This window comes from Odontomachus brunneus, unplaced genomic scaffold (assembly GCF_010583005.1).
Source record: "Odontomachus brunneus isolate Ranch 3 - 2012 unplaced genomic scaffold, Obru_v1 Obru_scaffold_049, whole genome shotgun sequence".
Taxonomy (NCBI): Eukaryota; Metazoa; Arthropoda; class Insecta; order Hymenoptera; family Formicidae; genus Odontomachus; species Odontomachus brunneus.
The window spans coordinates 783,925-796,137 of NW_022639499.1; the positions used below are offsets into that span (position 1 = coordinate 783,925).

Consider the following 12,213-nt stretch of genomic DNA (forward strand, 5'->3'; position numbering starts at 1 on the left):
CCGTATGATGGGGTTACTTTGTGACTGTAGGGGTTATTTTGTGACACAGTGACTATTGGACAATAGTGATAAAGTGTTGCAGCCCATAGATGGCATGGTATGTTGGGCAAGATTTTGGCGCAAATTTTAGCTTTCCTGTTATCATTGTCATGGAGCGAGATTCAAAATACAAAAAAGTCACTGTATCCCAAAGTAACCCCTACAATCACAAAGTAACCCCATCTTACGGTAATCAAATATCTGGTCGAATATGAACGACCCAGAAATTCAGATTGAAGTAACCCGAAGTTCTGTTTAAGTTAGCAAGATTTTTGGTAGACTAACCAAACATATCTAGTTATTTGACCAAACATGTCTTTTACACTCTGGTTAAATAATCAGACATGTTTGGTTAGTCTACCAAAAGTCTTGCTAATTTAAACAGAATTTAAACAGAATTCGGGTTACTTCAATCTGAATTTCTGGATCGTTCATACCCGACCATTTCGTTAATTCAACCAAATCTTTTCTTTCCGTGTGCTATTTGCCTTTTTGCGAGAGCGAAACAAGTATATAGCTCAGGGACGCGTGAGGGACAAGGAGCAAGGTTCCAGCGCTAATTCAGCCAGAAAGAACAGGTCTATTATATCGGTGGAGCGCGTCATGGCGCTGTACAATCAGTCTTTTATTTATCGCTCGCGATTATCACTCGCCGGGACGCGACGGTGGCCGATAAGGAGACAGGGAGCGAGAATCGCGGCGTGGAAGAATTACGATCGTACCGAGCTGCTCCGATAAACTGGCGCGTGATCCGCGCTACCGAGACGCAATTAACCGCGCTCTCGCCGATATGCACGGCCTGGCGCGATCCTCCAGCCGTGATACTCTCTCGCGCGCGCGCGCGCGCGCGCGAGGCCCGCGACGGGCCCCGGGATCATGCTCTCGCCGTCGTACATATCGTGCGCGGGGTCGGCGAGCGAGCGCCTAACTTAATCCCCCGTTGACTTATAGGGCCCGCCTATGTGGAAGAACAAATGAATAAATTAGGGCGGGGCCGTTTGGTAGCCGACGTACGGCCCTGAAGATTTATAGATACCCAATACCAGTTCCCGCCGCCGGATACACGGGATTCCCCCGGCGTCGTCCTCTTCTACCTTTCCGTGCGTGTGTTATGTCCTCGTACACGGCTACGGAGGAAGGACGGGGGAGAGAGAGAGAGAGAGAGAGAGAGAGAGAGGGGTGGCGCCGTTATTTACTCGAAATGATACTCTCAACGCTCGGCGACGAGCGGCTCTCGTTCGCGTCCTGAGCCCTTCGGGGACGCTCTTCAGAGCACCGCGAGGACGCGACTAGAGGTCTGTTCCTTACAGTTGGACTATCTGGATTTAATATTTGAAATAAGCAGAGGGTTGTAAGACGATTTTTAGACGCAATTAAGTTGGTGACAGTTCACCAAACTGTCAATATTAAGAATAATTACTGATGGGATTGTATAGTAATATTATTAATTTACTATCACTTATTGTTTATTACTCTTAATTATATTATTATTGCGTAAGTCCAGTAATGAGTCTCAATTCTGACAGTTTGACGAGCTCAAACTTTACTGTTTCTAAGCAGTTCCGCAGTCTACTGTATATATTTGACAGTTGGTGGAAGGAAGAAGAAAACAAAGAATTGCAAGATAGTTCAGCCATACAGAATAGATCTTAGGTCGCGTAGCTTGCGCGATTTCGACGAGCAGGGGGAATCCTTGACGTACCGAGATGGATTTCTTCCTCTGAAGAGAAAATAGAAGGACCGCGAGCTGGCGGGGTGCGATCGAAATGACGGAGTGAAACGGGGTGTCTTTCGTGACGGAAACGGGATCGTAGGGATGGATCACAGCTCGTCACTGGAGATCTCGACGGTGTACGAGATCTCTAGCTCCTAGGCGTGCCCTTTGCGCGATCACCATAACCAATAATATCCCGAAAACATCGCGTCATGCGACGATGACTATGCAGACGCGAAGACTAATCCCTCCGTGAGCTTACCATATTTTTCCATACAATAACGTCGTGGTCGATCGGTCGTTGATGCATTCTTCGTCTACTTTTTCTTCTTCCTTCTCTTCTTCGTCGTCGTTCCTATCCTTTTTCCTCTTGCTTCTTTCCCCCCTCCTTCTCTCTTCCTTCTTTCCTATATCTTCCTGTACTTCTTATTTATCTTTCCCTTTTCCTCTTCTTCGTTCTCCCTCTCTCTTCTCCTTCCTGTGTCTTCTTTTCTCTTCTATTTCGCGTGCTCTCATGCGAGTTGCGCGAGCCTCTCGCGTTTAACTTCACCTTCTATCCCTTCGCGTTGATTCCTACCGTTGTCCCGGATGGATTACTCTATCTCTTTCTCTCTTTCCCTCCCTGTTTCCGACCTCCCTGGTTGGTGGATATCTACTTCTACTTGTTCCTCGTCGGCACAAATTCAAAGAGGCCCGAGTCATTTGTACGGAGTCGGGAGCCGCGCGACTGAGACATCGAGATAATCTCGACGTAATCTACCTTACGAATCGTGATACAGAACCCTAAACCGAGACTCCGGGCCTCGGCGGAGGGACATCGAGCGGCTGAGTAGTATGTTAATGAGGACAGGGAAGCTGCCGGGTCCTCGCGCCCGGAGATAGTGAATGAATCTCCTCCGTCGTCCCGGCGGGATAAAAATACTTCTTTCGTTCCGTGATCGCGGCTAACCCGCGATACACCGCGAGATCGCGTCTATTAGCGTCCATGCGTGTCCGCGGGTTCTGTCGAGAAAAAAAGAGAAGAAAAGAAACGTATGTCATCTCTCTTTAAATCTCTTGGAGTGAAATCTCACTTGTAACGTGAATAAAAATTTGGTCGGAGCCGCGGTGTGAAAATACCGCCACTCGGCATCACAAGAGTGAATGATTCGCTCAAATCGTAGAGCGGATTCCTAATCCATGCGAGAGTGAATGTTTCAATTAGAATTTCCTCCTGCAAACGATCAAGTATACCGTAAGATGGGGTTACTTTGTGACTGTAGGGGTTATTTTGTGACACGGTGACTATTGGTTAATAGTGATAAAGTGCTTCCGGCTGTAGCCCATAGATGGTATGGTATGTTGGGCAAGATTTTGGCGCAAATTTTAGCTTTCCTGTTATCATTGTCATGGAGCGAGATTCAAAATACAAAAAAATGTCACTGTGTCACAAAGTAACCCCATCTTACGGTATCAGCGTCACTCCTCAATTTTGGATTCATTCGACGATTCCGATTGGACAATTCACTCTGTACACACAGAAAAATACATATTGCATTCAAGTAAATGTTACTTGTCTCAAATATTTCATAAGCTCATGTATCAGCAAATCTATCATCGTAAACACCTGATTTATTTAAAGTATATTCTGAATCCAAGTAATTTCTTCTCAATCGAGAATATTAAATCAAAGCGTAAAAAATTCAGTTTGATTATTACATAGAGTCGAATAAATTTTTTCTTTCGGCAAAGTTTTATAATATTTTTGCAGGAAGAATAAAAATTCTTCCTTTGATTCTACAATTATTAGGGGGGAAATCAGGCTGGATTCCAATTAGATCCCAAAGTATTTTCTATGCCGGTTTTCATGAAAGCAATCGTCTGTTCTACGTAAATGAAAGAATTTAATTAAACACGTCATCAGCACCCACCAAAAATAAATATTCACCACAGTCTTATTATATATTTTTTTCTCTCAATGCAACGCGTCTCACCTCTCGCGTCTGTCATGCTTCGTGTTCGCAGAACGTTCGGCGCGAAATGCGCGAAATGCGGGCGCAGCGTGGGCGCCGGCGACTGGGTGCGAAGAGCCAGGGAGAGGATATACCACTTGGCCTGCTTCGCCTGCGACGCCTGCTCCCGTCAATTGTCCACGGGGGAGCAATTCGCGCTTCTGGACGCGCGGCTGCTCTGCAAGGCCCATTATCTGGACGTGGTCGAGGGTAATAACACGTCCTCCTCGGAGGACTGCGACTCCGAGCACGGCGGCAAGGGCAGCAAGACGAAGCGCGTGAGGACGACCTTCACCGAGGAGCAGCTCTCGGTGTTGCAGGCCAACTTCCAGCTGGACAGCAATCCCGACGGTCAGGATCTCGAGAGAATCGCTCAAGTGACCGGCCTGAGCAAGCGAGTCACGCAAGTCTGGTTTCAGAATTCCCGTGCGAGGCAGAAGAAGCACAGCGGCAAGATTAAGACGCAGAGTAAGTTGCCTGCTTGTACATACAGGGGAGAGACCGGGGCAGGTTCGACCAGCGTTTCGTTTATCTATTTATTTGGAAGAAACGCTGAAAAGGAGTCGCGCAATGTTCCTTTTTGAACATGAGGGCTTTCCTTTTGGCTCGAGGCTGAGGCGGTATTTTTCGTAACATTAATCAGAAGATTCTATCAAGGTCCCAGGCATATGTAAGGGGAAGGGAGAGGAATATTTAATATTCAAAATATTATTCTCATGGAAGAAACAGCCGATTCGACATGACAGATGGCTACCACACGGAAAATTCCTTATAGTAAAATTTATTTATATAATAAATTTATATTATTATTTATATAATTTATATAATTAATAAGATCAATTTATATAATGAATAAAATTAAATAATAACATTTTCTTAAGGAATAGATTGACATTCTACAGTTGAAGATTGAAGATCCTGATTGTTTTAAGAAAATATGTTATATATTTCTTATTTGGAAAATATTCTATATTAGTGTAAATACAACAGTAAAAACACTTTATATTGAAATTTGCTCTCAATGTACTCTCTTAAAATGAATCAGTGAGTAGTTACTGATATCAGTTATAAGTATAGCACTGAACAGTTTCAGTGCTGTATTTATAGCTGCAAATCAGTATATTTACTGCTTTCAATGATGTTCCACTGATTCACTTTAAGAGAGTGTTTACAACGAGATTTACTACACGTTTCTTTGCAAGATAAATCTCTTACTGAGAATCTATTCCTGCACTACTATAAACATCGTAAAAATTGAAATATAAGAAAGACCTACAAAAACTCTTTCCGTGTAGAAAACACGTTACAAATTGAAAAGAATTATTATGAAAAAATATCACAATATATTCTCTCCGCGCGCGCGTGTATATATGATTTAAAATAAATCACTGGAATTCAAATGACTCGGTTGTCAAGTGACCATTTTTTTCCGAGTTTAAAAGTTTAATCGCAAGAGATTTAGGGAATAAAGACAAGGAAGTTTGCGACTTCGTTTTCACTGTTTTTCTCAATAAATGACGAACCTGCCTTAAGTGTCTCACGACGGCTCGACATATTTGGCGTACATCTCTAGTAAAACTCGTCCTTTCGTGTGCTCACAGTGCACCATTCGCCGCCAATGCAGCATCATCACCCGGTCGATCTGTATCCCGGCGCAGTGAACGTGGTCGGCGCTTATCTGGGCGGTTATCAGGCCGGCAGCGCCGGTAGCGAGAGTCCAGGTAGTCCATTAACGCCTCTCACACCACTCACGCCTCTCACACCGACTACGCCGAACCATTTGCAAGCGCAATTTTGCCATCCCGCCGGATAACTCGACGTAAAAGCTTGCTTCTTACCGCAAAATCGCCGATACTGACGGGCGAGTACACGCGCGCAATCGGTGCGTGAATCTCTCCCCTCTTAGCAATTTCAGCAGTTTCCTGCCTTGTACATATCGTGAGAATGAAAAAGAAGAAGTGTAAAGTAAATCGCGTTTGATATTAAGACATATCGTAATGTAAAAGACACGGAAAGTACGGAGATCGTACTGAGACTTTAAGCTACGCTCTTATTTATTCCAAGCTCGACGCGACTCGACCTTCTATATACTCGCGTTCACGAGTGAAATCTCCTCGACGAGATACGGGCGGTTGAAGAACAACTGGGAGGAAGTGAGGAGCGACTTGAGCAATAACGTTATCGCATCCCTCGTACGCGAATCATCAACATAGATAGATCTTTGAGTCCACGTACATTGTATATAGCTCTAGCTTTTGTACATATACCATTTACTTCTTAGAGAGATGCATGTGAGAATTTTATATTGCTCCCACCACGCGCACTTGTCGCTGCAATATTGTAAAACACGCCGTTATTAATAAAACGCCATTTGCTGTTACAATCGTAGCAATGACTTTCCTGCCACTCGCCTCTCTTGTATTCCTCCTCTATTCGCCTCTCTTATATATTCCTCTTATCACCCACCGACGTATATCACGGATACGTGTTACAACGTCGGGGACAACGTCGCGCAAAAAAAAAAAGTCGAAAGGAGAGATTGCATCGGGAAGCAACAGGATTCGTTTCTCTTTTTTTTTTGTTCAACGTGTGCAATTGTTATATATTTATATATATATATATATATATATATGTATATGTTTAGTTTACAATATTTACATCACAGTACATTCATATTAAATGACAGTTCTTTCACGTTTACACGACTATCGAGACGCTACGAAAGATACTTTCATTTGAAGCATTGCTATAGGACACGCGAAATTCCACCGACTCCGCGAGAATTACGTCTCCGATGACGTCCGGGAGATACGTAACCGTCTCTCTTTCATGTTTACCGAAGGAAGAAAGAGAGAGACAGAGAAAGAAAGAGGAGTGCATGGTCGAGAAAGAAATATATATCGAAATTTTAAAAATAAAACAATTTCCCGCGGGATCATAAAGGTTACAAGTCAAAATGGTGAGTATACATAACTTTGAAAAAAAGTAGCAAAATTCTAAAAGTGGGACAACGTCCGAAAAAGTCGTCATCTCAAAAACTAGGTACAGAAAAAATCTCCCCGAAATATTGAAAGCATGAAGTTGTTGTCAAAACAATTTACCAAACAACTTTGTGGAACAACTTCATCCTTTCTGTATTTCGGGAGATTGACTCTCATTTTTCGAGATGGCTTTTCGGGACAATTCGGGCATACTTTCAATATTTCGAAAAACATTGTATTCACAGTTTTCGATTTGTGACTCTTTGAGATGTTGTCCCACTTCTGAAACTCCGAGATTTTGATTTTTTAAGGTTATGCATATTCAACGTTGAAATTTGAATACTGAGACAATACAGTTCCCGGCATAATGCAATTTTACCGAGATACTGGAAGCATACAATTTTCGCGAAAAGTCATGACACCGACTATTTCAGGATAGTACTTTTGGCAAATTGTCTCGTTATACAATCAGGTGCGTTAATATCTTCTAATCTGAGTAGAGGAGCAGATGGTAATATGAAACAGAGCAGTAACAAAGTAAGGCTGTTTAAACGATTGCTGCGATCTTTCAATAACTGAAATAAACATAATCGTTACTGGCCACCAAATAGTGGCACCAGAGCCACGTTGTTTAAAGTGTTAAGAGAAGCCGCTTTGTTCTCTTGCTCTTAAAACTTTCCACAAGGTAAGATTAAAATAATGGTTTTTTGTTTTCATTGATAAATCTAACATATTAGCTGTAGATTTGTTATAAGATTAAACCGGTTAGTGTCGATTTATAAGATTAAACTTCGAAATCGCAGAATTAGTTATTTGGAAGCATTTTTCCTACTTTGAGATTCATTGGAAAGTAGCGATGATCGATAATATGGAACAAGGGATTCCATCTTACATTTCCACGTTTTATGTAGCGGGTATAAATGTGTATAATGTTTTTATTTGACCTTTGTTCATAAGCTTAAAGGACCTCCACATCGTTTTAATTATTGAGCTCAATTTTCTTAATTTTCACAGCTAGTGTTTTTATTTTCATTTCAGTCTGTGATTTTTACATTCAAGGAAATTTAATCAAAAAGATAGTTTTAACGCCAACAACTTTATAATAACAAAAAGTTTTTTTTTTTATTTTCACTGTTTCATATCACCATTCCATTTTTTAAGACCTTATTTTTTACACCATGTTAAAAAGATTTTGTACTCTTTGAACAGTTTTTTCCTAATGATTATGAATACATTATAAGTGCTAACACTCATAATATATTCATAATTATAAGTATGTGTACTAACACTTTGGCAGTTATAGATGCAATTATTGCATTTAAAATTAGATTTTTCGTCTAGAAAAAAAGAGGTCTATATATTTTTTTTTACCCTCTCCCCTACAGCAGGAGTATAGACAAATGGACAGATATAATACAATTATGTGTCCTGTTTTGTAGTTCCTCTCCGGAACAATTATATATTTCAGAATATTGTTTCACCAATCACATTTCGATTTTTTTATTACGAAAATTATATCCTTCATATATTTCGGTATTCGGATTTTAGTATTACGATTTTTCGGAAAATTGTCCGAGTTTCCGAGTCCCGATTTTTCGAGACATTGCACATTTATCGAATAAGAGAAAGAGAGAGAGAGAGGGGATAGAGGAAGAATGAGAGTGGTGGAGTGCAAAATTATCGAACACAGTCAAAGAGGAGGAGGTAGACAGAGAGATCGATGCGTAGGACGAAGTTGTACGCGCACACGCGCTATCAGACACGCACACGTATACCAGATACGCACACACATACACACGCACTCACTCATTCACTCACATCGTTCTCCTTCATTTATATCCGCCGCCTTTTTTCCTAGCTGTGAATATATATATATTGTTCGTGCGCGGAACATACGAAACAATACGTACGCTCACACTAACCGCTTTTGACAAGCTTCAACACCGAGAACGCAGCATCTATCGCTCCCGAGCGTGGTCTGAGAGCGCGTCATCGAAGAGTAATAACGCGACAGAGCGAACTTCCCACCTTGAGGATAAATAAAAACGGTACCTGTGCTTCGAGGCGTGTATCTACCTTGACACTTTTTTCGTTAAAGCAATGCGTGTATTTACAATATGCTGAATCGAGCCGCGGTCATTAAACCTCGTTCGGCATGGACAACAGCATCGAGTCCTGCGAGAGCTCGTCCATCGACTGTTCCGAACCTGAGAACAGAGTTAACGAAATCGCGATTACGTAACCGGTCCCGCTGGCATCCCCGATTAATGATCGTCTCCTGGTACGGGCTTCTTAATCCTGCCGATAGTCTCTTACGCGATACTCGGTCCGGCACTATGGAACGCGTTCCGTGCGATTTCTTACCGTGATTATGATAAATGGAGCCCGTGGGACTCTTGCACGTGGCCGGGCTAAGTTGCGGCTGCTGTGGCTGCTGGTGCTGTTGTTGGAAGGAATACGTCAGGTGCAGGTTGATGTGACGGCCGAAATCGTTGGGCGATGCGGTGGAGTTCGGTGGCGATTGGTGTACTGTGAAAGAATAAAAACGACCCGATTTTCCTCGATGTTCGTCGCAACGATCGTAATCTTGACGATATTGTAACTAACGTTTAAGTCGATGTGTTCTCACGTTTCAAAACTCGAAACCTCTAACGTTTTTAGTTTTCAGCTTTCAGTATTTTAAGCGTTCTAAATCAGAGAAAGCCCCCTTAAGGAAACACAACTGTCGCAAGGTTCTCGCGAGATAAGAGGAAAAGCGTCTTACCGTGCTGGCCTTTCATCTTGCCCGTGTGCAGGTGTTTCTTCTGCCTCGCTCTCGAGTTCTGGAACCACACTTGCGTCACCCTCTTGCTCAGCCCGGTTACGTGCGCTATCCTCTCGAGGTCCTGACCGTCGGGATTGCTGTCCAATTGGAAATTCGCCTGGAGAACAGAGAGCTGCTCCTCGGTGAAGGTGGTCCTGACCCTCTTCGCCTTGTTACCGCCCTTGTGGCCACTCTCGGAGTCACCGCCTTCTGCGAAAGTACCAATTAGTCCCCCAGCTCCCCTCGCGCCATCCACGTTCCATATCCACGTGGATCCGTGTTATCCATATCGATAAGGAGCGCGGCCGCGGATGGTACATTGCGGCATGTACGCGGGACATTCTCACCATCGGAGGAGGTGTTGTTGCCCTCGACGACATCGAGGTAATGCGCCTTGCAGAGCAGTCGCGCGTCCAGCAGCGCGAATTGCTCGCCGGTCGACAGCTGACGCGAGCAGGCGTCGCAGGCGAAGCAGGCCAAGTGATAAACCCTCTCCCGGGCTCGTCTCACCCAGTCGCCGGCGCCCACGTTGCGTCCGCATTTCGCGCACTTCGCGCCGAAAGTTCTGCAAGCAGCAAGCGCCGTGCGAACGACTCGCTAGTGGTGACCGTAAATGCAGCTGCGTGTCGATTGTGCAAACGTAAGGTAAGTGCCGTGACGTCTCGGATTTACTTTGCGCCAAGTTATAGCCGATGCTGCGACCGCTCGATCAACGGCTACGGGGTGCAATGATAACCGCTCAAACATAACTCGTGGACCCGGGAGGAAGAGGCGCGAAGGCCGGCCGAGAGAGGAGAGTGGCTCGAGAGAAGAAGAGCCAGAGAAAGAGTGAAGGAGAGAGAGAGAGAGCAAGAGAGAGACTAGAGAAGAGATATTCATGTCGAGAAGCAAGTGGTCTTCAGTGGCGCGTGTTTCGCGGCCGTTTATTTCTTCGCTTCTCTGCCCCTCTCTTTCTCTTTCTTTCTCAACAGCGCTTCCCCCCGCCACGATCACCGCCTCGGGAAGGATCCGTGTGGTATCGTCGTATACCTTCATGACTCAGTGTCTTCCACGTTTAATTCCCGTACGTGCTCGCCTGCAACTCTGGACTCTTGCGTTTTAATTAACCCCGAGATTGCAAGAGAGAAAGAGAAACAGAGAAAGAGAGAGGAGCAAAGGAAGAGAGAGAGAGAGAGAGAGAGAAAGAGAGAGACCAGAGGATCATACAATATGCCCGTTGCATTAATTAGTTCGAATTATACGTCGACCGGATCGCACTATCGGGTATCCATTCGACTCCTCCGCGTCGCGTAATAAAGTGTGTCGGTTTGCTCGCGTGTAAATTCACCAGGGATCGATTCTATATATAATACCGCGCACGTTTATGCAGTCGGCCGCGTCGCTGTAAACGGTAGCCGTGTAGCCACGGCGAACACAAGCCTACTGCAAACGACACACGCACATGCACGCACGCACGCACGCACGCATCGAATGAATGGCCCGACGACGAGGAGGAGGTTTGCATCTAGGATGCGCCCCGCGACGGCGGCGGCGACACGACCAGCGCAGCAGCAGCAGCATCCGCGAAAAGGACGGTCGGTTGTTACCTCGGCTTGGCATGGCCGTGGTCGGCCGTGTCGCCGAGTGTCGCGGCCGATAATTAAACAACGACTAGACGGCCATTAGCCCATTATCATATTCATGAACATGGAAAGTGCATCCGATCCGATACCCTGCCCCTTCCCCGGCCAGTTTCTCCCCGCGGATCCGACGCACCCCGCGACTGTGCCTGTGCGAATTGTATTTGCGAATGTGCCACCGGACATCGTGCGCTCTGCGGATGTCTTATGGGTCGCCACGCGACTACCCCGGTGGTCGTTGGAGTGGTGGACTGTGCCCTCCCGCCACACCCTGCTGCGGATGTCGTCGTATTCTCTAAAGTACAATCGGTGTATTCCTCACTGAAATGCTATATTTACAACTGGTGCGATTATAAGTACAGCACGGCAATCAGTGAAATCTCGCTGAAAGAATCAGTTAACCGGTTCACTGGTAAGCGCACATATACTACACTGAGAGAAGGATTTAGTAAATATTATCAAAATTTGGTTACTATTACTAAAAGGTAGACGTAAATGTAGCGGGCCAAAGCTATGGCAATACTTATTAATTAATTTAGCTCTGTAAAATAAATTATTTATTTGACAGAAGTAAAATTTATTTGCTTCCAGAATATATTTGGTAAATAAGACTTATTGAATAGTTGGTAGACGTAAATATAGCGGGCCAAAGCTATGGCAATACTTATTAATTAATTTAGCTCTGTAAAATAAATTATTTATTTGACAGAAGTAAAATTTATTTGCTTCCAGAATATATTTGGTAAATAAGACTTATTGAATAGTTGGTAGACGTAAATATAGCGGGCCAAAGCTATGGCAATACTTATTAATTAATTTAGCTCTGTAAAATAAATTATTTATTTGACAGAAGTAAAATTTATTTGCTTCCAGAATATATTTGGTAAATAAGACTTATTGAATAGTTGGTAGACGTAAATATAGCGGGCCAAAGCTATGGCAATACTTATTAATTAATTTAGCTCTGTAAAATAAATTATTTATTTGACAGAAGTAAAATTTATTTGCTTCCAGAATATATTTGGTAAATAAGACTTATTGAATAGTTGGTAGACGTAAATATAGC

At 43.8% G+C, this 12,213-nt stretch overlaps 2 protein-coding genes across 3 annotated transcripts in view; one reads left to right on the plus strand and one right to left on the minus strand.

Moving 5' to 3' along the window:
• LOC116845058 (LIM/homeobox protein Awh-like) overlaps positions 1–6,115 on the plus strand; it is a 29,169-nt gene extending 23,054 nt beyond the window's left edge. Inside the window, exons 3-4 of the mRNA XM_032817324.1 lie at positions 3,758–4,212; positions 5,346–6,115. Of these exons, the coding sequence (XP_032673215.1) occupies positions 3,758–4,212; positions 5,346–5,557 (667 nt within the window). The 3' untranslated portion in view covers positions 5,558–6,115. The remainder of the gene's footprint in view (positions 1–3,757; positions 4,213–5,345) is intronic.
• The window catches only part of LOC116845056 (LIM/homeobox protein Awh-like), a 34,738-nt gene continuing 28,555 nt past the window's right edge, over positions 6,031–12,213 (minus strand). Inside the window, exons 3-6 of one of the 2 annotated variants that reach the window (XM_032817323.1) lie at positions 9,876–10,093; positions 9,490–9,735; positions 9,090–9,254; positions 6,031–8,932 (exon numbers count right to left, since the gene is read on the minus strand). In XM_032817323.1, the coding sequence (XP_032673214.1) occupies positions 8,865–8,932; positions 9,090–9,254; positions 9,490–9,735; positions 9,876–10,093 (697 nt within the window). In that variant the 3' untranslated portion in view covers positions 6,031–8,864. Of the gene's footprint in view, positions 8,933–9,089; positions 9,255–9,489; positions 9,739–9,875; positions 10,094–12,213 lie in introns of both variants that reach the window. The other variant, XM_032817322.1, reaches the window with a different exon arrangement.